This window comes from Polypterus senegalus, chromosome 2 (assembly GCF_016835505.1).
Source record: "Polypterus senegalus isolate Bchr_013 chromosome 2, ASM1683550v1, whole genome shotgun sequence".
In the NCBI taxonomy this organism is placed as follows: domain Eukaryota; kingdom Metazoa; phylum Chordata; class Cladistia; order Polypteriformes; family Polypteridae; genus Polypterus; species Polypterus senegalus.
Window position 1 is genome coordinate 89,720,269 of NC_053155.1, and position 24,260 is coordinate 89,744,528.

Here is a 24,260-nt window from a genome sequence, read left to right on the forward strand (position 1 = left end):
CTACTAGTTGTCCCCAACGGCTCTGCCCACATGGTAATGAAATAGGACAAACTTTAAAAGTCAATACAAAAATGTAATTTGTATTGAGAAGAATTTATATTGATAGCTTTCTTATCCGAGGGTCTCTTCATCTATACTAATAAAAGGCAAAGCCCTCACTAACTGACTGACTGACTGACTCACTGACTCATCACTAATTCTCCAGCTTGCCGTGTAGGTAGAAGGCTGAAATTTGGCAGGATCATTCCTTACAGCTCCCTTACAAAAGTTGGGCAGGTTTCATTTCGAAATTCTACGCATAATGGTCATAACTAGAAGCTATTTTTCTCCATTTACTGTAATGGAGTTGAGCTCGAAAGTCGTGGGGGGCGGAGTTTCGTGTGACATCATCACACCTCGTAATTACATGATGCGTAGAAAACCAGGAAGAGCTCCAAAAGCGCTTAAGAAAACATGCATTATATAATTAAGAAGGCAGCGAAACAATTAGAAGCGAGTGAGTGACATATAAAACCATATTCAGTGGCTCACGTGAACTGGCGCAGTCGCAGACAAAAGCAACAGTTCAAAAGAGTGATGAACAAAAACCAAATTACACTGCTACGCTCAAATAGATAAACCACATGCCGTGGCGTAATAGTAGAGGCTTCGCCTCTAGCTCCGAGGTTCGATTCCCGAGAGGGATGCACTGAGTATATACGCACGCATTTTATTCATTTTAACCGCATCCCCTTGGTTTGAGGCGTATGAAAAATATGCGGTTAGCAGAAAGACAGATCACCAATTGAAGCTTTATGAATAATGGATACTTTATTAGCGATCAATGATTGTTTTGGTAAAGCCATACTCAGTGTATTCATTAGATGAACGGTAAAAAAGTAAGAGCGAGGGGAGGGTAACTTATTGAGGCACGCAGGCAAAACCACAATAGCACGCGGGCTCGATGTACTGTAGTGCGTCAACTCGATCTGAATTGCGCGATCACATTGAAAAAATATATCTTTTCAAGTTCTATTTAGTCCATATGTGTCAAACTCAAGGCCCACGGGCCACATCCGGCCCGGCGTGTAATTAAATCCGGCCCGCGAGATCATTTTATATACTGTATTATTGTTATTAATGGCCCGGGGAGATGAAGCGCTGGTAACACAATAAACTACAGATCCCATAATGCAGCGCTTCAGCTGCCTTGCCGAACACTTAAGCGTTAATCAAGTCTAGCTTATGATGCTGCAAGTTATTGCGAAGCTAGCCCACGATGCAAGAGAAAAGGTGATTCTGAACATAGAGCCTTTAAAAACCGATGGGAGGCTGAGTATATGTTTACTGACATTGCGGTAAACCCATGTGTCTCATTTGTGGAGCTAATGTGGCTGTAATTACAGAATTTAATCTAAGACGGCACTATGAGACAAAACATCAAGATAACCTGAAAGACCTGAATGCAATGCACAAGATACAGAAAGCAGAAGAGTTAAAGAAGAATCTGACACTTCAGCAGGCGTTTTTACCGTGCAAAATCACAAAGTGATTTCAAGTGAAGCTACTTTTATGGGAGACACAAATGCACCAGTGCAACTTGCCCCACTTTCCCTGTTGCCAAGTAATGTTGAACCAAGTCGGCACTGCGGTGTTCCCAAATCGCATTTGCTGATAAACTGGCGCACTGCGCACTGAGTTCGGCGCTTTGGTGACTTTGAAGAACAAAAAAAGAATTTTCAGTTGTTTCGCAACCCATTTGCCGTCGATGTGGAAACTGCACCTGTGCAGATTCAGATGGAGGTGATTGAGCTGCAGTGTAATGGCACACTGAAGAAAAAAGTATGATACTGCACAGCCCGCACAGTTTATTCACTCCATTCCCGCACAAATGCTCCAGCTCCATCTACATGCGGCTCGAACCTTGTGCATGTTTGGTACCACATATCTGTGTGGGAAGCTCTTCTCAGTCATGAAGACTAACAAAACAGCACACAGGAGTCGCCTCACTGATGAGCACCTGCAGTCCATCCTGAGAATCTCCACAACACAGAACCTCACACCAAACATAAAGCGAACTTGTTGCCAAAAAAAGATGCCAGGCTTCCATCTCTGATAAAATGACATAAGAGCAAAGACAACTGAATGATTTGATTTGTTATTGCTGAAAAGAACAAATTTTATTTATATTTCCAGGTTTTGTTATGCACCATGTTTATATTTGAATTTGTATAATTTTGACAGGATATATTTTTATGGAGAGCAAAATCTTTTGGGATATTTAAAATTTAAGTTTATTTTTATATAAAATTACATAAGAGTAAAGAAATTTGAATGTTTGCTCTTTTAACGTTTACTTTATTTCTAACTTGGATAATTTAGACAGGATATATTTTTATGGAGAGCAAAATATTATAAGTTATTTAAGGTTTGAGTTGATTTATTCCAGAATAATATTCTGTTGACTAAATAAAAATTCCTTCTATTTAAAATTTAAATAGAACTTGAACAGAAACGATAGTTCATAATATCCACGCAGACTTGCGTAAGAGCGGAGTCATCCGTTTTAACAAACAGCGTATTGCACTGATCTGAAATAGCCTGCCCATTTAATTATTTAGGAATGGATAAATAAATTAAGATTTTGTACAAATAATGTTTTTCATTTTTCTTCCTTCATGGATTCTGGCACCCCCAGCAACAGTTGCTCGCACCCCAAAGACTGTATATATGTGTTTATATATATATATGTGTGTGTGTGTGTGTGTATATGTATATATGTAGATATGTATATATATGTGGATGTATGTGTATATATGTATATATATATATATATGTATGTATATACAGTATGTATGTGTGTATATATACTGTATGTATTGTGATAGAATAAGATGCTTGCTCGCACCCTTGTACCCTCAGACACCACGTCAGACACCAGATAAAAGTCCAATAATTATTTATTATAATAATAATTGTGCACAAAGCACGCTCCTCTCCACAATTCTCCAATAACAATGAACAATCCTCCACTCCCAGACGCTTAGCCACCCTGCCTCCCAACTCAGCTCCTCGTCTGGGAGCTCCCACAGTCCTTTTATATTCCCTGACCCGGAGGTGTTCCTTCCCAACAGTCCACAAGTCCTTATTCCTTCGGGTCAGGGTAAATAATGTTTTTCTCACCCGGAAGCCGCCGCTCTTCCTATGCGAACTTCCGGGTCATAGGGCATGAAGAACTCTCGGTCCTCCTGCAGCTCCCCTCGTGGCCCCATGGCATCCAGCAGGGCGGTGCATAAAACTACATGGTCCATAATTCCCTGCTGGTCTTCTGGGGACCTCCATGCTGCAAGGAGGGCTCCACCTGGCGTCCCTTGGGGTATTGGCCGGGGTACATGGCCGGCCATATCTTACAGTATATATATATATGACAGCAACACTCATCACTCACAACAATGACAAAACAATTACATTGACAATCATGTTACGTTATTTTCAAAATGTTTCCTTTTCTTTTTCATTACTTCTTTAACACACTACTTCTCAGCTGCAAAGGGCGGGTATTTTGATAGTATACAATATTTTTGGTTTTGTTATCAGGGGAGAGAATGTAGCTGTGAAAAGTTGGGAAGGTATGTCTGGCCAAGCAGAAAGTAGGTACGGTCCAACGTCAAATGTTGGTACTGTATCTGATTGAGTTAAGATCTGAAAGTTTAGCGTACCCCACGTGAGGAGAAGAGCACGTGGCCATAATATTTCTGGCAATCAGCAGTTTCCCTGTAAAACACAAGTAGCTGTTATCTCTCTCTCTCAAAAACATTAAACGTTACTCCTTAACAATCTCTAGGTGATAAGGTTCTCTAAACAAACATGCATTGCTCGCTAAGACAGGGTACACTCCAACACATGGCAAGACATACACCAACTGGAATGGAGGCTGTCCCCGCCCAGCTCCCCACTCCTGACGTCACGCTTCCTCCTTCCCTTGGCTCACAGCCTGTCTCTAGGATTTGCACTGATAATTCGCTTCTAGAACCGAACTATGATTCATAGCGAGATGACAGAAGTCACAAAATCAACAGGAATGTTCCAGCAAATTATATTAAAAAAATATCTAAATCCATTAAGTAGTTCTCTCATGAAAAGTAGACAGACAAACTGACAGATGTTGGATTTTATATTATATATTGTCGCAGGCGGCTAGGGGTCAGACCCAGCCTGGACGCCTGAAGGACCGGAAGGCGGACTATACATCCCCTGGGCCGCAAGGGGGCAACCACCCTGGTTAGTGTGGGGACCACAGAATGGAGCATGGATGTTCAAACCCATTGGGGCCCGTGGCCACCTCCAGGAGGCGCCCCAAGTTTCATAGAGCCTGGGATGTCTGCACTTCGGCCACACCTGGGAGTGCTGGTGGAGGAACTTCCAGGGACACCCGGAGTGCTTCCATGTGCTCATGAGGCACTTCCGCCACACCAGGAAGTGCTGCCGGAAGGACGGCAGGGAGCACCTGGAGCACATTCAGGTGAAAATAAAAGGGGCCGCCTTCCTACAGTTGGAAAGGCAGAGTCGGGTGGAGAAGGACGAAGCTCAAGAGTGAGGAAGAAAGGCGGCCCAGGAACATTTAAAGGCCCATGTAAGGGTGATTGGTGCAGGGGCACAGTGTGTGTGCGCTGCTTCTGACTGTAAATAAACGTGTGTTTTGTAGAACTGCTGGTGTCTGTCTGATCGTGTTCGGGCTACCCCTCACAATATATACATATATATATAGATGAACAACCCAAAATAAGCTGGCTTACATTAGTTCACACAGATTGCTATTAAAAAAACAATTAAGTACACACATTGAGTGGCAGGGATAAATGGAATTGTATGTAAATGGAGAGTAACATGGATTAAAATGCAACAATACATTTCTGAGTTCCAAGAAATACAATATAGGGTAAATCAATTTGATTTTACATTATTGTAATAAACCTCTTATTAAACCAGGACTCCTGTCACTGAGGTTGTGACTGAGTTTAAATGAATTTCACTACTTAAAGCTCTCCATTTGCTTGAATTCATAGAATATGCTAAAAGTTATAACCAGTCACAAAGCAAGCAATCTACCCTTACATAGGCAAAACAAATAAACATGTTTGTTTTAAAGTAATTTGTGGACAAAAATACTATAGAACATGTCCATGTGTGAAATTGTTACTGCTCTTTACCATTTTAATTTAACTTTACTAGTAAATAAAAACCTCCTTTGGCCAGATGTCTATTTGCCATAATAGTATAAAGAAGTGCTTTTGAAATATCTGGTCTGATGAGCTCCAGTAGCCAAGCTGTTGCACTTGAGCCTATTCTCCTGCTTGACAGTAACACCGAAGTCCTTTTTGAGAGGCTGCTGTATAACATACATATTATTAGATCCTGTACTTGGTTATTGATGTTATGTTTTTGTTGCTGTTGTGAAATGCATGTTGTGGAAGGTACTGTTGTGAATGCGTTATATGCTTGATTGCTTTACTGAGGGCAAATGTGAAAAAAATAATTTCATTGTCTTTGTGACATAAAGCAACAGAGCAGCTAAAGAGAAACAACTGAGTCCCATCAACACTGACTTACCTCTCAGTTTGTCAGCAGTGGAGTTATATTGTAGAGGTGGCATATCACAAAAATGCTCTTTATAAATTAATTCATGTAAGTCATTTTAGAAATTCTGGTATGTTAATAGGCACTACATGCACCAATTGATAATTAGGTTTGTATGCCTGCTGCAAAGTGCGGAAACAATATTGCAAATCAGATACCATGTTTACAATAAGGTGCAGATCCACACAAAGATTCTACTGGGCAGCCTGCACCACTGACATTGCCAGGCATAATTATACAGTCACTTGACTGAATTGCTCTCAGAGAAAAAAACATGTGTCACACCATCTTCTCGACTGCTTAACAATTTTAGCTGAGCTGTGAAAGCCAAAAGCATTGGTTGCTAACAAATCCTGAGAAGGGATGCAACCAGCTGAAGAGGTTAACACTCATTTATCTTGTAAAACATTATAATTGAGCATTTGCATTAAAAACGAATATGCTACATACATCATTAAAATATACACCTTCTATAGAAATACTGGAAAAGACTGCAATCAGAGGCTGACCCACAAGGCAAAACATTGAAAAGACCAATAATGAATTTCTTAGAAGTTGGCTTCAGCAAGATGTGGAAAGAGCTGGGGTTGAAAAAGCAAGGTTGTTGGTTCACTCATGATCGCTGTCTCGCATTATCCTCTCAATTAGTACTCTTCCAGTATGTAATGTCATAATCTTTTCTTAAAGAAAAATTGAGAAAATGCTCAGAGTTAGCACCTGGCTTATAGGCAAGTGGGTACTTTAATTGTGGGCAAAGGTGTTGTTTTGGCCCTTGCAGTCTTAACCTATTTTTGCCTGACTCCGGACCTAGAAAAATGTCTACCCTACATAGCAGTTACTGGGCAGAAGCATAAAAAAGAGCCACCACACAAATACATTGGTGTTTATTATATTTACCTTTAATCTTGTATCCTTGAACATACAAATATAAAACTCCAATCAAAAAGAAAGATGTGGATTAGTGTAAATGCACCAGACAAAAAAAAAATCTATCGAAGACTACGGCCTCAATCTCTACCATTAAACAAATGGCATGACCATATGAAACAGGTTTACCCTGCTGTTGCTCCAACTGTTCTATACTGCACAATGCATATGCTAGATTTAATATGAGTTGGACTCTTACAAGTAGAAAGATGAAGGGTATGATGAAAAGGATAAGGAGTAAGTAGAAGGAGTGGGACATGTTTCAGTTGCTCTTACTGGCCATTTTCTTGGTACTGTGGAGGGAAAAGGAGGTAATATTTATAGCCCCCTCTCTCTCCGGGAAGGTATCGCAAGCATTAGCAGAGTCCAAAAGGTGATCCTCAGGTACCTATGTGTGACACTATATTAATCTACAGGGAGATTCACTCAAAAGAGGCCCTGAATATTCTGTAATAACTCTTGCTAGGACAAAGCAATCAGAACTAAACAATGTGCAATGTGCTCCTCAGAATATTGAGGTTTGAACAAGCCGGGATGTCCCTGCCATGGAACAATGAGGTAGGCGTCGGACAGCTGTCACAATGTTTAACCTCCGTTTGCAACTTCTGGCTGCATACCGTCTGTACTCCTTCATTCAGTCACTCGACTTCTCATCAGGGTAGTGGTCTACAGTATTAAGCAGCATGGCTTCATGTTACGAAACTATTGGGTCTCCAAATCATTTAAGCAATGTCAGAATCAACTGGATGATTGTGAGTTAACAGAAGATTACTTCCAGCAAGGTGGAGCAACGTATCACACATCGGCAAGGAGCATGGCAGAAATCAAGTCCTTCTTTGTCAACAGGGTAATTTCAAAGGGGCTTTGGCCACCATAGTCGCCAGATCTGATACCACCAGACTTCTTCCTTTGGGGTATGCTCAATGGAAAAGTCTATCGGAACAAGCGTCGCATTGTGGAAGATTTGAAGGAAAACATCCAACATGAAATTGCTGCTATATATATAATTGGCTCCAGCAGACCCCCGTGACCCTGTAGTTAGGCTATAGTGGGTTGGACAATGGATGGATGGACGAATGGATATACATATATATATATATACATATATATATATACATATATATATATATATATATATATATATATATATATATATAAATATATATATACACACTTATATACACGTATATACTGTGGTAGCCGGCCCAGAAACAGACAGGCGGATACGTCAAAGTCACCCAACACACGTTTATAACCATTCTTTCTATTTACAATAGTGCCACACAACCCCAAAGTCCCCAAAAGTCCAGGCCACCAAACAAATGCCTTCTTCCTTCAGGCCGCCTCCTTGCCTCCTCCCAGACGTCATCCTTCTTCCACCCGACTCAAGTCATCGTATGAAGGGAGGCGGCCCCTTTTATACACACCCGGATGTGCTCCAGGTGCTTCCCGGCAATTTTCCACCGGCACTCCCCAGTGTGGCAGAAGTGCCGGCTGCATCCCCGGAAGCACTCCAGGTGTCCCTGCTCCTCTTCCCCCCAGCATTTCTGGGTGTGGCGAAAGTGCTGAGGTCCAGGGATCCCAAGGCATTGGGGCGCCTCCTGGCGGTGACCACGGGCCCCTACAGGGTTGAGCTTCAAAGTTCTGTCTCCGTGGTCCCCATGGGCACCAGGGCGGTCGGCCCCCACATGGTCTGCCTGCTGCGACAATACATATATACATATATATATATATATATATATATATATATATATTAGTGGGCTTTGCCCCATACTCACTTTGCTTGCCCATCCCCCAACCACGCTTCACGCTCGCCTCTTCGCATCTCTGCCGCTCACGTTGTGAAGGGGGTGCTAAACGCATGCTAAGGAGATGTGGATGAATCAGCTGCTGGCTTGCAGCTACTGCTACCAAGCTGCATGATCTGGATGTCATACTGCGCGATGATCATTTAAAAGCCTATACAGCAGCTTCTGCTACCATGCTGCGTGATCTGCATGTTGCGCTGTGCGACTATCAGACGAAGCCTGTACAGCAGCTGTCCTTTTGTCTCACTTCCTTGTCTCCCGGGACGTTAAAGTGTCTCTGAGAAATTGTTTGTAAGTAGGGCGTGAAGTGCAAGTAGTCTCGGGGGACTTCAAAGTGTCTCCCTGAGATGATCACATCTCAATCCAATTTTTTTTTATATAATAGATAGATATATATAGCGAAGAGGCCCCACACAGCAAACCTTGACTCACTTTTAACGTCATCTAATTCTGAGTAGGTTCCTTGCGTAGTAGTCCTTTTGTTTCCTGTATTTATGCCAATTTGGCACCCATCTAGAGTTAGCTATTTCCCATTTGCACTATAAACTCTCTTAAATTTCAATATTGATTAGTAAAACGAGTTTAACAATCCCTGTTACAATGTATTTAAGTGTGAAAGGTAACCCCCATGGCTACCAAGTGTGTAACTTAACATTATACTATTTGTGAATGTGGCTATCATCATATGTTTAAAGCACATCTTTGTCCATGCTTTATTAGCATCAATATCCAAGGTTTAAAATGTATCTTAATTGTCCACAGAGGTCAGTGATCACAGAAAAGACAAAGCAATACAAGCTTGTTGTTAAATTTACTGCTACTTTCACCCTGGCCCATTGTTGTATCTGGTATTAGTAAGAGTGGGAGGACTTATTAAAGCATGCAAGGTGTCAAAGTGAAACATCACCTGTCACTGATGCTCTAGCAGGGACGCCTTGCTCATCCACATAATTCAAAATAGATCAATATAAAGATTTCACTGCCAGCAGTGAAATGCACACTGATTTACAGCTTTTGATTTTTCTTATTATTTATTTATTTTTCTTTAAAACCATGTAGCTCAATCCCAAATCAGGCTGTTTCAAATGGCATAAATGACTCGGTTAGTTGTCATAATGATCAACTGACAGGCAGCCTCATCCCTAACTAAATCACTTTTCATCCCGTCAGTGCATTATAAATCAGGCTTCTTTCTCCCTAAAGGACACTGGTGCAGCTTGATCAATGACAACGGTGAGAAAATGAGAAGTTTGCCCTTTCCATAAACCCAAGTGGGGTCGCAAACGTCTCACTGACTGCATCTACAGACTATGGTCCAAGGCCTTCCCCCTCTCTCAAATGTATTTTCCCTTAAAGACCCTTGACAGATGATTCAGAGGGTCATGACTATCTAGTTTTTTGATAATGTATTTAACTTTATTTGTAAATTTGCCTGAGCACATATTACTGTCAGCTGCCCTTACAATAAAAATTAGGCATCTTTTTTGCTCCTTGCCTTTAGGCACATATGCAACATTAAATCAATATCAACCTTTTTAAAAGAAAGAAGTAGAATGGTCTCAGTTTCTTAAAAAGTCAGCTCAGGAAGCTTACAGAGTTTAGCATTTCTGGTAATAAATGCAATCATCAACAAACCTAGTTTGCTTTTTATCTGTTTATTAGGATGAGGCTAATAAAAGGGCAAACACCAGCACAGCTGTAATGTATAAAGAGGCAGCAAAAGTACACAAAGGTGAACATTTATCCAAACAACAAATAATAAACCATTGTTCTTCATATTCTGAACTTAAATGTAAGCAAAAAGAAAGTATGCAATCCATGACGGTTTTGGCATGAAAATCCTAGTTGGGCTATTCAGTCCTGGGAGAAAGACTCTGTCAGAAGAGACAAGACTATCCTTGGAAATACCACAGTGTTTGTCTGTGTGTGAGCATGACAGTATGAATGAAGTCATAAAGAAAGAGAAATGATGGAGCAATTAAAGAGCAGAATTTTCATGATCTACTACACTGCCTAAATTAGCTGTCATAGTGCATAAAAGCTGGCATTCCTGATGAAGGATCCTGGTTTAGATCAGCTAATAGAGTTGGGAAGGTGACTGCTGATGGTGTTGTCTCTGACAAAAAGTAAGCTATGTGAAGCAAAACCAGTGGAATAAATATGCAGGTAGTGGATGCAGCAGAGAAGAGATCTTTGGAACTTCATGGAAGAAGCTGTGAAAAGATTAAAGAAAAATTAGAGGCAGAGGAAGGATACAGTTTCTAGGAAACCTCACGTCAGGAAATGAGGGAGAGACATTGTGTTACACACTGTTTTAGGCTATCAGCACCAGTGATGATAAAATTTCAGCTGAACAATGCCATAAAAATCTAACAAATTCAAGACCTACAGTATCACATACTGTTATACAGCACAACCACACACCGATCACATGAGCCAAGATTGTGACTAGAACACGCAGGGTCAGAGGGCCTGTCAAAGCAACCTAGAAATGGGATAGACATACTTGGTAGAAGAAAATTTCTCATATTCCAAAATATACAAGAAACCGTGTTGAACATGTCATTGAAAACTGAAAAATCTGATCGTCAGTTTGATTTTCCTATAAACATTTTAACAATGTGTTAAATTATTGGGGCTAGTTTACTACTTATTTAATTTTTTGCACAACATCACTATCTTCTGGGAGATGGGGGGCAGTACCCCAATTTCCTAAATGCACCGCCATCAATAAAATGGAATAAACATGCTCATTAGAAACAAAACCTCAAATATAGAAAATAGTCCAACACAAAATACAAAAGAACACAAGAAACTCATTTCAAACATGTCTGAAAAGAGTCTTTAACTATAACAACTAGGAACAGGAGTTCTCAGAAAAGCCGTAGTACTTTTAACAGATCTTGGGAACCAGTTGAATTCCTTGTTCTGAGGCATTCTATGTACAGTATGGAATGGAACCCATTTATGTGTGCGCCATTTTAGGATTGTGGTTTCTTAAAGTTCAACTTCATGTTGCTAGGTTTGCTCACCTGTTTTTTTTATCCTGAACAGGATCGTGGAGGCTGGAGCCTATTCCAGCAAGCACTGGGCGCAAGGACGGAATAAACCCTTGGACAGGGGAGCATTTCATCACAGGCTGCACACAGAATGTAAACAGACGATATCTGTTCATATTTTATTTTACAGCTTATGGCACTGGACTAATATAAGGCAGGAGCAGTAACACAGTTACCAAAAATGCAGTTTCCTACAGTCAGTTTAGTTTGATACATGAACCCATCATTCTGAGCTTTAAATCCCACATCCAGTATGGAGTTTACACTTACTTTCTGTGTCTCCTTGGGTTTTCATCTGGATGCTTTGATTTTGTTCCCACATCCCAAAAACATGTAGGGTGGGCTAACTCGAGAATCCATTATGTTAGTGTGGATGTGTGCAGGAGTAAGCCCTATGATAGACTGCCTTCCACCATTATAATAGGCTAAGATAGGCTTTAGATCCCAGGATCCTGAAATGGGTTACACATTATTTTATAGAATAAATCAGTTCTAACTGGTGGTGCTCTAGTTAGGAATACATAGTGTGGAAAGACAGCACCCGGACACAGAGAGACAGACACCACAATGTCCAAAACACACACGTTTATTTCCGTTATAGCACCACAATGCCTTATACCAACTGTCCTTCTTTCTCTCTTTCTTTTACTCTCTCTCTTTCTCTTTTTTGGACCTCCACTGCTCTCCTCACAAGCTCTGTCTCCTTCTTCATAACTCCAGCCTATCTGCTATAGGGAGGCGGCTCCTTTTATAATGACCCGGATGGGCTCCAGGTGCTCAGTCTGACGACACTTCCTGGTGTGGCGGAAGTGTCAGGAGAGCACCCGGAAGCACTCCGGGTGCCCCTGGGATTTCTTCTGGCAGCACTTCCTGGTGTGGCAGAAATGCTGCCATCCATGGTTCCATAACCGTCCGGGCACCCTCTGGCGGTGGCCACGTTCTCCCATAGGAATGAGCTTCCCAGCTCCATTCCAGTGGCCCCCAAGCAGACCCGGGCGGCTGCCCTCTCGTGGACCATCCAGGTGTCCCGGCTGGGTAGGGTCCCCAGCCGTCTGGCACAATAGATAAAGAATATTTACAGCTTTTACAGTATATGTCATGTTTTAAATACTTATAATAAGCATGGGCTTCAAAGATCAATACATCATTATTTAATTTATGGTGATGGATTCAAATATTAGGTACAAAACTCAAAAAAAAAACCTGTTACATGTAGTATTTTTGAAATATCTTACAGGTGGACAGCATTGAGAAAGTGCTTGTCACCCTTCATTTCCAGCCTCTTGCCACCTGCATTCCCCCTTTCCTCAGAAAATATCTAATCAAACACCATTGATAAGTGTTATGCTCATAAACATGTATCTGTTTTGCTTGTATTAAAATGTCCTCACTTTGTGCTTGCCACAGAGCATATTCCATTTTAATGTAAAATATCGGCAGACATATTAGATTTATCAATTTATTGCCTGAGGGCAATAAAAATTAACAGATATCTAAAAAACGAAATATATAACATGCCACCTACTTGGTGCAAAGTCAAACCAAAATCCATAATAAATGTATTATATTTGATTAATTTATCAAATATATCTAAGATATATCAGGTTGCTTGCAATTCCTCGTTTTAGTGTACTTTACTTCCAATTAAATGAACACTGAGCATCCTCTGTTGCAATAATAATAAGTTAAACTGTAATAGGATAAATTCAGATATCTTCTTCTATGCTGAGTGAAAATCTAGGCACAATAAAAAAAAAAAACACAGTGACCAAGTCAAAGGTTGCTGAACCCTTATTAAAAGTTATAAAAACAGCAAAGGCCACTCCAGAGGCCCTTATTAGAGAACAATAGATGACTGTCTCTCCTCCTTTCCCAACCTTTGTTGCCGCAGGGTGAAAATGACTTTTTGAATCAATAATAATGTTTGCTTTCAGTGAAATGGCAGGTTCACTTTTGCAGATAAATTGACATTAGCCCACATTATTTGCTGCCTGTTGTTGATGAGAAAAAAAATAACAGACTGGAGTACCTTAGACACTCTCGTTGTGCTTTACATCACAGGAGGCAGCTCCCATAATCTCAATCCACCGCAGGCAATACAGTTGGTGTGCGTGGCCTGAGGTGGGCAGATGAAAGTGAAAGTACTTTCTAACAGATGGCTCCAGTGTAGGTGCTTAGGGCCGCCTGCTGAAAGCAGAGCATAATCAAATAGTCGTTTGCTGTGTGGGAATCTTTTCCGTAAAAGTAATAACTTAAGCACTCAGCATCTTATTAGCTATTCTGAGGAGACTTTCAACAGATAGGCTGCTGTCACATTGCATTACCTGGTACACTGTCTGCCTGAAAGCCAGCAAGGCATGCAAGTCGCACATGCTTTCAGCACAACTGATAGTGGGAGAAACACCATTATCAGCGTGCTCATTAATTCACCCAACCATCTGCCAAGGTTAAAGGTGTTTAATTGCGGGAATATGATAATGAGTGCCACAGAAATGTTCTTGCACATGCAGCCTCTGTCAATAACATCATTAGCACTTTGTTCTTTAAATAAATATATCAACACATAAATATGCAAAAAATAAATAAGTGGCACATATGAGACAGATATAACTTTAATATGTTTTCTAAAAGGCTAAAGTCTCCCATTATTGTAGCTCCTTAATGACACGGCTTCAGGCATAAGGCAACCCCAGCTGGGGCACTGATGTATCACAGGGAGTGCTCATAAGTCCACCACCATGCTCAGTCATGCAGGGTCAGTAAAAAAAAGTCAGGGCACAACTATATATATATTATAGATATACTGTACTTAGATTAATCAACTCATCCCATTGGCAGTATTACGGAAGAAACAAGAATAAGCCCTGAGGTGGATTAAAGTCCACTACTTGCACGAAAGCTACTTTGGAGATGCTGCTCAAAAATTCTAATTATGTGTAAAATATAGACCTCCACTTTTACTGAAGAAAGAAACAGCAAATGTTCTTTTTCCCTTTTCTTGGTTTTGGTTTATCCCGTCCAAAGTCACCACAATATATCGTAGCAGCAAAATACACTCTGGTACCGTACAAACCCATACTCGCTTATACAGGCCAATGGTTAACCAAATATGTATATCTTTAGAAAGATATAATAAAAACACAACATATTGTTCTCCAACCTGCATCATTCATCTCAAGTCTGGTGATCAAGTGCTGTTGTGGTGGGTGTTAGGGATAGGTGTGAAGCTGGAGGCTATCCAGGCAGCATTGGGTAAAAGGCCAAAATTAAACAGGGGAATACTCCACAGCATGCACAAATACACACGGGGTAAATTTAGAATTTCCATTTAATCTAAAATGTACATCTCTGAGTACCTAAAGAAACTCCTATGCCAACATGGATGCAACAAGCAACATTAACACAGGCAAGGTTCAAATTCAGGCCATATTTATAATGTTACCAAACCTACTTAAATCCAAGTTAGGATCATGGTATTCTGAAACCCATCTTGACAGCATCTAGCACAAGACATCAATTAAATGTAAATAAGGTGGTAGTCCTTTGTAGAGCCCATTCATGCACACACCCACACTGGGCCAGTTTAGATTTGCCAGATAACCTAATCTGCACCTTTTTGGGAATGTGGGAGAAATACCTACACAGACTTTGAGAGACTGTGCAAACTCCATAGATAACAACCTAATGTGAGATTCTAGAGCAGGATGTTGAGCATGTGAGGTAACAATGTGTTTTCTTCACTGCACTACCAAGCCACACACACACATACTGTGTGTGTGTATATATATATATATATATATATATATATATATATATATATATATATATATATATATATATATATATATATATATATATATATATATATATATATATATATATATATATATATATATATATATACACACAGTATATACATATGCACACCAGAGGTTCACTTTCCAGGCTCATCATAGGTATGTAATTATGCACAGTGAAAACATCTAGTGATGGCAACTGACTTCATTCCTTCTGGTCGGAGCTTTATAAGGCCTGGATGATCCCAGAAGGAGTCATCTTATTTGGACCCAGGATTGCCCTAAAATGGAGTTCCAAAGCCAACACCTGCTCTACCAAACCTCTGATCTGTTGAAGCCAAGAAGGCTGTATTCTTTAAATTCAATAGTTTTCTATTTTTTGCGACCATAAAGTTAAAACAGGAAAAAGTGGCTGGGAGTCCAACATTACTTTGGACTTCCCCTGTTGTTTTTTCTCATCCAAAATCATGTATACACACACAAATACAAATGACGCACACTGCATACAAGTGCCGCTTTTAATTTTTTGCTAATGTATTTTCAGCCTCTGACAAAAGCTTTATCGATCAGCTATCAATGCACCTTGGTTGCCGAGTAAAAACTGTAAGTAATTCAATACTTAGCAATACCCTTAAAAATCACAGCCAAGCCATGGAAGGGCATACAAATCCTGATCAGGTACACTGCTCCACTGCCAATCTGTGGATTTTGCTTTCACTTTTTTTATGAGGCTCCAGGGACATTCACTGTGAGGATATCAAAGGAAAAGCCACACACCGGTGCAGCTCTGTTACTTGAAATGAATTATATTAATGTCCCAGGAGTCTGCAGTAAGATCAGTTGCACACTGAATCTGTTCCGATGCAATCTTTATAAAGGCACTCATCACTTATCCATTTCTGCTTCATCGGTGATCTTAAAAAAAAAAACACAGCAGATGCTGAACAGGGACAGCACTAGAATTCTGTTAACCATCTTTCATTACAAATCTCATTTCTGACTAATGAGGATGTGGCACCAGCATTCAATATCTAAGAATAACAAAAAGGCTACTGCATTATTCCACTGACTACCATCAGCTCTGGAACTCAGAACTTGCATCGGTACGCCGCTTTCAAGATTTGCTTGTTTATATCACATTATTCATCATACATTCAATTTAAAATTGTGATTCTGTCTCCTACAGTGACTTAATCAGGAAAGGATTTTAGTCTAATAAATTAAATATTTGCTTTAAATATATGTGCATTAAATTATGACAGTTTTATTACCAAAATACACCTGAATATAATATGTAAAAATGTTTTAATATGGAAAAATCTATACACTTACGGTGTTATTAGTGAACACACATGTTTGCACCAGTTCCTTCCTCCTTGAATGAGGATGGACAGAGTGTGTCACTTTAAATTGAATATAAACCAATAACTGGCATATCCTTAGTACCTTTAATTGCAGTGATCACTTTAAAGTGCTTTAAATTCTCACATGACAGTGTTAAATCACCTTGCAGCAACAATGTTTTATATCCAGAATAAAGACAGTGCAAGCTGACTATCACACAGGTATAGATTCCAAACATGTGCCAGTCTTCAGTGTCCCTTTGCAAAAAAAGAAAAAAAAACATCAGGGGTGACTGGCAAAAGTTAAAAAACTGATTAGACTTTTTCATTGTTGAAACCAGCACACTGAAGACATTTCACCTCCATTCCCTTTATTTACCTGCCAAATTATTTCATTTAACATAAAATTTAATTGGAATGCATGTACAGTAAACCTAACCCAGAAGGATTCAGCACTAATATTAAACTGTAGCTAGAGATAGTGCATTAGAAGCCGGGGCTGCAAAACACTTCCTGGTTCCCCTCTGTGTAGTCTGCCCATTCTCTCCATGTTTAAGTACTTTACAGTTTCACTTATAATTCTGGTTATACTGCAGACTCTATACTGGCATTGTGTGAATATGAGCATGTGCTATAACTGATTCCTCATTCTGAGTTGGTTCTTCCCTTTCACTTTATGCTGCTGGGCTGGAGTTTGGCCCCAATTATTCTGTATGGATTAAAGGGGCTTCAGCAATTACAAAAAAAATGCAAATAGGTTCCAAACAAAAATATATTTTTTAGCTTTCAGCAGACATTGGAACATGAATAAACACTGGCAATAAAACTAAATGAATGCTTTAATTATATGGAACCTCTTATAAATGAAAAAAAAACTCCTTAAAACCTGTAATGAAAAGCCTCCACCATAATGAAAGCCACATCATTGCCTTTTAGTAAGCCAAAAAGGAATCAGCATTACTGCTCCCTGTCTGGCTTTAGGCTTTTCAGAATGTTGAGCTATTTCAGAATGTAGCCGCAGCACAACATGTCTCTTGGGTGTCAAATAACAGTAATAAGTTGCACAAAGAAAACACCAAAGCAATTTACGTTAAGGCAAGTATTTAATCAACAGTAATGTACAGGATGATTAGTTTTAAATAAGTATCCAATGTTAGGAATGATTTTTAATAATCCTGTATAAACATCATTAAATTTTCTAATGTAACTACTGTTGCAGGCCTGACCACCGACAATGATAAGATAGAGGTGCAATGGTACTGGATGTCAGTAAAATGTGATGCTGGGGTGCCAACAGCTTGGCATCTTCTTGTACCTAATACATTGATAGTCATGAAATCAAAATTAACTAGTACATAACAACAAGGTTGGTTCATCAAAAAGTCCATTGGGCATTTTTTCCAACCAAACAGTCAGTGTTAAAAAAACAATAAGGTGCAGTGCAGTGTCTTCAATCAATAAATAAAATTCCATGATAAAAACAGTGCTCATTGTTGAAGTTAAAAATCCATAAAAAAGCCAATAAATAAAGTAGGATAAAAATCCAGAATTAAAACAAATAACTATTATTTCCACCAGCACTCACGCACTGGTGCATCCCTCTCTTGAACCCTTCTCCTCTGCTCATCCTTTAGCAGACAGAGATGCCAGTAAGCATGGTCAAGTACATTTGGATCATTTCCCCATTACCATCCCTCACCATACTTTTGGACCACTGAGCCCTTCCATAGGAAGCACAGTACATTTCCATATACATTAGCAAGGATGTGACAGAAACAAGTTAGTATCTTTAAATTTGTTGGAGTTGCTATCACTGATGACCTGAGGGTAGGAAAAACGCATCAAGAAGTCCCACTGATGTGTTTTACTTCAGTGGAAATCCAGGATGTTTCCACTTATTCTCACACACTTCTATAGGTGCACTGTGGCATTTATCCTCATTATCTGAATTATGTCCTGGAATAGGACCTGCTCAACTCAGGACTCCAAAGTTCTTGACATGTGATCAATTCATCTTGGAATATTACCAGTGTACATCTCATTTCTGTTCAGGACATATTTAACATATGCTGCTTTAACAATGCCAACAGTATTATCACACTCACATTTCGCCTTTCCTCGTTCTCTTGATTTGAGGAAAATGTCTATACACTTTCCTGTGTCCATCATCTTATGCTGCAATTAACCTATGTTGTTGCAATCCTTGTGTGTTTTTTGTCTATGATTTGCATTGTACAAATGTCACTTTTTACTATGTACACATGCCAAATGTTTTTGCACCAAGATTATTATAATATTGCTTTGAATAAAATTATTTTGTAATGGGAAGCAGCATTGTGGCACAGTGGTAAGTTACACACACACATGTATAGTACATTATGCATTTTATAATACTTATTTTTATTAAAAACATCTAGTTACTGTCTTTTATTTAATTCTAGTTACACTCACAAATAAAAAAACGTTTGACACAGTAAATTTAGTTCACCTGTTTAGTGAACCCAATTAACTCTTGAGGACCAAAAACCCATCCTGGTAATTCTTGCAGAAAAGTAGCAATCAATCCTGGATGAGACACCAGACCCCATGGGATGCACTTGGACACACATATATGAATGTAGGACTCACACTGAGCCAATTTAGAGTTGTCAGCTAACTTCATTTACCACACATTTTACAAGAATATAAAAGAACAACTGGTATAATGAAAGAAAACTGACACAGAAACTTGTAGAATATACACACAGCGACTGCATAACGGGTCTGGAGCTGTGTGTTGGTAGAATAAAGCTTAACGCTGTCTTACCAACACTTAACAAGCTATCCAATAGTACCGATGATATAGTATAATTAGCACCTATTATAAAGTGAATCTGATGAGATACACTAGTCTGTAGTATAGAAGTACACCACAGGCCCCATGCCCCATTTAATCAAGGCACAAAAAGTAGAGGCAACTGTTGTTTATCAGGCATCATCTCTGTAAACTGATGAGTAAAAGTAAAAACACATTTACTCTAATTAATTCCACAAAGGTTAAAGCAATTCATAAACATTGTTGTGTGGCATCAGAATGGCACACAGCCGTACATTATACCAGCTGCTTGTGCCAAGTGAGGCTGAGCAGCTGAAAATAAATAAAAGGTCAACATATGGGGATGCGCATTAATCTGCCCAAGTGTACGTGTTTTAGCACAGCACTCCGATGCATTCAGCATACACCAGAACAGCAACATCTCTGGGCCTGAAAATAACATTAACCCTCCTCTTGAAGCCTAGAATGGACTCTTGGCACCTTCAACAATTACAACTTTCCAAATCTCAACAAGCTGCCCTGGGTTTTGTGTGCTTGTATGATTAAAACGGAGGTAAGGTGAGCCTCAAAATGGAAAAAGAGTTAACTCTAATTACATGCACAATTACAATTCCATCTGTTTTCTGTGAGGCTGTTTTGTGGTTGAACACCCTTGAATAATCAGTGAAAATTAAATAACATGATAGACAGTGAAATTAATTTTCCTCTGTTGAGACGGTGGCTTTAAGTCAGGAAGGAGAGGTGAGGGAGGCGAGAGGGCTTGAGAGAGGAAACTATTTTATCACAAACACATAATTATGTACAGCTTAGGTGTGCAATGAACTCTCAACTAGGGATTTAAATCTGCAAAAATGTGAATTTTAAATAAACATAGGAAAGGAACACCAAAATCATAACCCACCAGCTGCTTAAGAATTTTAACAAATGCTTGAGAGGATATGATTCAAGAATTCATCACATTATAACAAACATTTCACTCATAACCATAAATAAGCCACTCTGGTTTGTCAGCAGCACATGCACATGCATAAATCAACAAACTCAACATCTACCACCCATCCTTAAAATATGTGCAGCCACCAACTGTATTACTAGGTCACTGGAAACCAAGGCAATTTAGAATCATCATCTAATTTAATAAGTACAAATTTGAGGCAGGGGGGCGAAGAGGGGAATCCAAGCAGAATAGGCACAATGAACCCAGACACTGAGGAGTGTAACACTGCAGCACTGACTACTGAGCCACCACCCTGTGGAAATAATATAAGTACATAAATGAAAATTAGACATTTTAGCAAAACAAAAATACAAAAAGGCACCAATAAAGAACTCTTGTCCTTAATTAACAGCTTGAATTAGTTGCTTTGTTACTACCTTCAGTGTTTACAGTCAGAATCAGGGCACAGTATATGATTAATTTTTATTAAAGAAAATGTATGGAACTTTTCATTGTCATTATTTTCAATACACATGACACACTTTATGCTCTAAACTCTTTTTCTTTTAATTTTAACAATATATTTTCTTGGTAATGGACAGTCCACAGGGGACACACTTATTTTCAGTCATTAATTAACCAAACATGCATGTCTTTGGAATGTGGGGGTTAAAGGAACACAAGCAAACACAGGGAGAACATGCACTCCCTATATAGAATGTGACCTGGCCAGCATTCATACAAGGCTGTGGGAGGCAGCAGTGTGAACTACAGTATTACCATATCAACAAACAAAATGTGAAAATTACATCTTTGCCCTAAAAATAAAAATTAAGACTACACACTTTACAAAAGTGCTTAGTAAGCAGGAAGAGCCCATAAGAAACAGAGTAGTAAAATGTATAGTGCCAAGATATCATTTACACTTACTTACTGTACCTCTTCAGCCAGCGTAAATGCTATAATGCCAAAAGTTTATTGAATCACACATTTCAAATATTCAAAACCATCAGGGTCATCAGATTTTCTTTTATATACTGTAAAAAAATATAAAATATATAATATATAATCCAGCAATTAAAATTTGAAGAACATATACAACAGATAACTTGAAATTCAATACACACACACACACATATACATATAAATATGTATATATACACTATATAAAAATATATATATATATATACTGTATATATATATATATATACACTATATAAATATATATATATACTGTATATATACACTGTATAAATATATATATGTATATATGTGTGTGTGTTGAATTTCAAGTTATCTGTTGTATATGTTCTTCAAATTTTAATTGCTGGACTGTATACTATATTATTTTCTTGAAATAAAATGATGTAAAAAAAAATTTAATTAAAAAAAAATTCAGGGTTGTCCTGTGACCTGTGAAACAGGGATAAAAGGAATAATCCACTCAAAAAAATATATATATTTTTAAAATTGTACTCAATCTATCCAGTAGTGATGGGCAAGAATTTTTTTTTTAATTTTGTGTTTTCATATAAGGGTGGCATGGTGGCGCAGTGGTAGCGCTGCTGCCTTGCAGTTAGAAGACCCGGGTTCACTTCCCGGGTCCTCCCTGTGTGGAGTTTGCATGTTCTCCCCATGTCTGCGTCAGTTTCCTCCCACAGTCCAAAGACATGCAGGTTAGGTGGATTGGTGATTCTAAATTGGCCCTAGGGTGTGCTTGGTGTGTGGGTGTGTTTGTGTGTGTCCTGCGGTGGGTTGGCACCCTGCCCGGGATGGTTTCCTGCCTTGTGCCCTGGGATTGGCTCCAGCAGACCCCCATGACCCTGTGTTTGGATACAGCGGGTTGGAAAATGGATGGATGGATGTTTTCATATAAAGATAAAAAAAGGTTCAGATAGAATACAAGTTTATGGTAGCCAACATTGGACAACAGCATACAATATAAAAATATTTAAGAAAATTTTCACATTACTTGTTTCACATAATTCACATGTCACGTCATCCTTTTGTTGACTCACAAAGTTTGAGACACATGTATTTTTACAGGAGCTCAGGCGCATCAGAAAATCTGAATTGAAGACCCGCACGCTACCAGATTCTCTATTCACTGGTCACAAGTCCAGTCCAGTAACAGTTTATGAATCCCTATCGACAGTGTAAGGTTCACTGATGGATGTTGCAACTAAAGCTAAAAAGTTAAGAGAAAAACAAGTGAAAACATTACCAAGAAGAGAATCTGTCTCATTCTTGTGCATATCCGAAATTCTTCAACAACCAGGAAGACATGCAGGTTCACAGACCAACTGAGGTACTCTATTTGTGGATATGAATATAAATGCGATTACAGAAAACAGGTCTAAATTTCAAATGTTAATTTGATTCTGAGCATGTTCCAGAAGTTTTTTATTTAACATTTAGTAAAAATAAAATGTTTGGGACTTTGTGAGCATTTGACAGGATGGCTTGACATGTGGATTATGAAACACGAGTAACAAAAGAATTCACTGACAGTTTGATGATGTTTGATGTTGTGTAACATTGGTCACCATAAACTTTCTTATCTCTGTTCTGCATGAAAACTACTTTTTTTCAGCCATCGCTACAAACTACATGGTTAAGTAACACATAAAAAATATTTTTCAGTGGAGTATTTCTTTAAAAGTACTCTAATTTCTACATGTACAACCACAATATCAATTGATCAACTTCTGCCTCAATGTTGGACGTGAGCTGGGATTATTCTAAGAGTTCAATACAGGCAAAAATCACATAAATAAAATGTGAAAGAGACCCCTTGGGCTTTTAGTAGTATTAAAAGCTCAATAGTCTCCGTAACCAGAAAAAAAACACAATTTTCTTATCAACATTCTCAAATTTTGCTTAAGTACAGATCACTAAGTTATGACACAGTATCCCAGTAATGGTTAACTTACTACATGACATTGTAGTTGTCCTGGTTTAGATATATAAAAGTACAACAATAGTTAAACATTTTAGTCATTGACTTGTCAGTTTGAAGCCAAAGAGATGGCTTTATGATTTAGAATTGGAGAGGAGTCTTTTAACTCTTGAGAGTTCTTCACACAGTGAACCACAGACACATCAAATTTGTTTATAAGTAGCGTGGTAAGTAGTAGTACTTTGACTCTTGACTGCATGTTATTATGGAGATTTTATGTTTGAATAGCATTTATTTTTGTCGGGCTGAGTGACATTTTCTCACCAAATTTTTTCTAATGTTCATTTACTTATCCTTTTCTGGTTTAAAGAGGGTTTCTGCTCTTATTTTTTACAGGTGGTTATGAGCAATGAGATATGGACTTTCTGAGCTTAAAGAGCAGTTGTATAGTAGAAATAGTCAATGGGATGTTTACTAATAGATTACTGTCTTAAGATGGAGAAGCTGGCTAACAGGAATATATAGGAAGTGAAATATAGAGCATGAAAAAGGCAAAAAAAGTTTTCATTTTGAGTTATAAAAAAGTCACCCCATATGTCTTGCATTTTCCAAAATCATTCAGTCATGTTCACACATGGCCTCTGAGAACATACTAAAATAAAAATTATACTTGAGAGTCACCACTGCAACCTCCCATTTTTACAAAGCCTCATGCCATTCAATTGAGTGTTCAGAATATAATTTTACCTATGAATTTTATCAGTTTAAAAATCTTTTTGCCCCTATTGCCTTTTTTTCCCTTAATTTATAAAACTAAATTTAAACTGGAACAGGCTTTTCAATAAATATCCAAGCACTGTACCTCTTTTAGTAGGAGACTTTTGATTACCATATAGATAGATTTTCTTTGCTGAGACTTAAATAGATAAAATGAAAATTAATACATAATTCTGGCACAGATTACTAGTATGACCTACATGCAGATTACAGAGGAAAACGTCCAACTTATACTAATCACTTAAGACTATTGTGACTGTAACCTTGCATGTAGTTAGAACT

The 24,260-nt window shown here is 38.7% G+C and overlaps 1 protein-coding gene across 5 annotated transcripts in view; it reads right to left on the minus strand.

Annotated features, from left to right (window-relative positions):
- Window positions 1-24,260, minus strand: part of fat3a (FAT atypical cadherin 3a) — a 534,981-nt gene that overhangs the window by 278,083 nt on the left and 232,638 nt on the right. The window contains exon 4 of one of the 5 annotated variants that reach the window (XM_039744152.1): window positions 9,998-10,564. The exons of the other annotated variants lie outside the window; for them this stretch is intronic. Coding sequence (XP_039600086.1) covers window positions 10,425-10,564 — 140 coding nt within the window. The 3' untranslated portion in view covers window positions 9,998-10,424. Of the gene's footprint in view, window positions 1-9,997; window positions 10,565-24,260 lie in introns of those variants that run through there. 5 annotated transcript variants of the gene reach the window in all.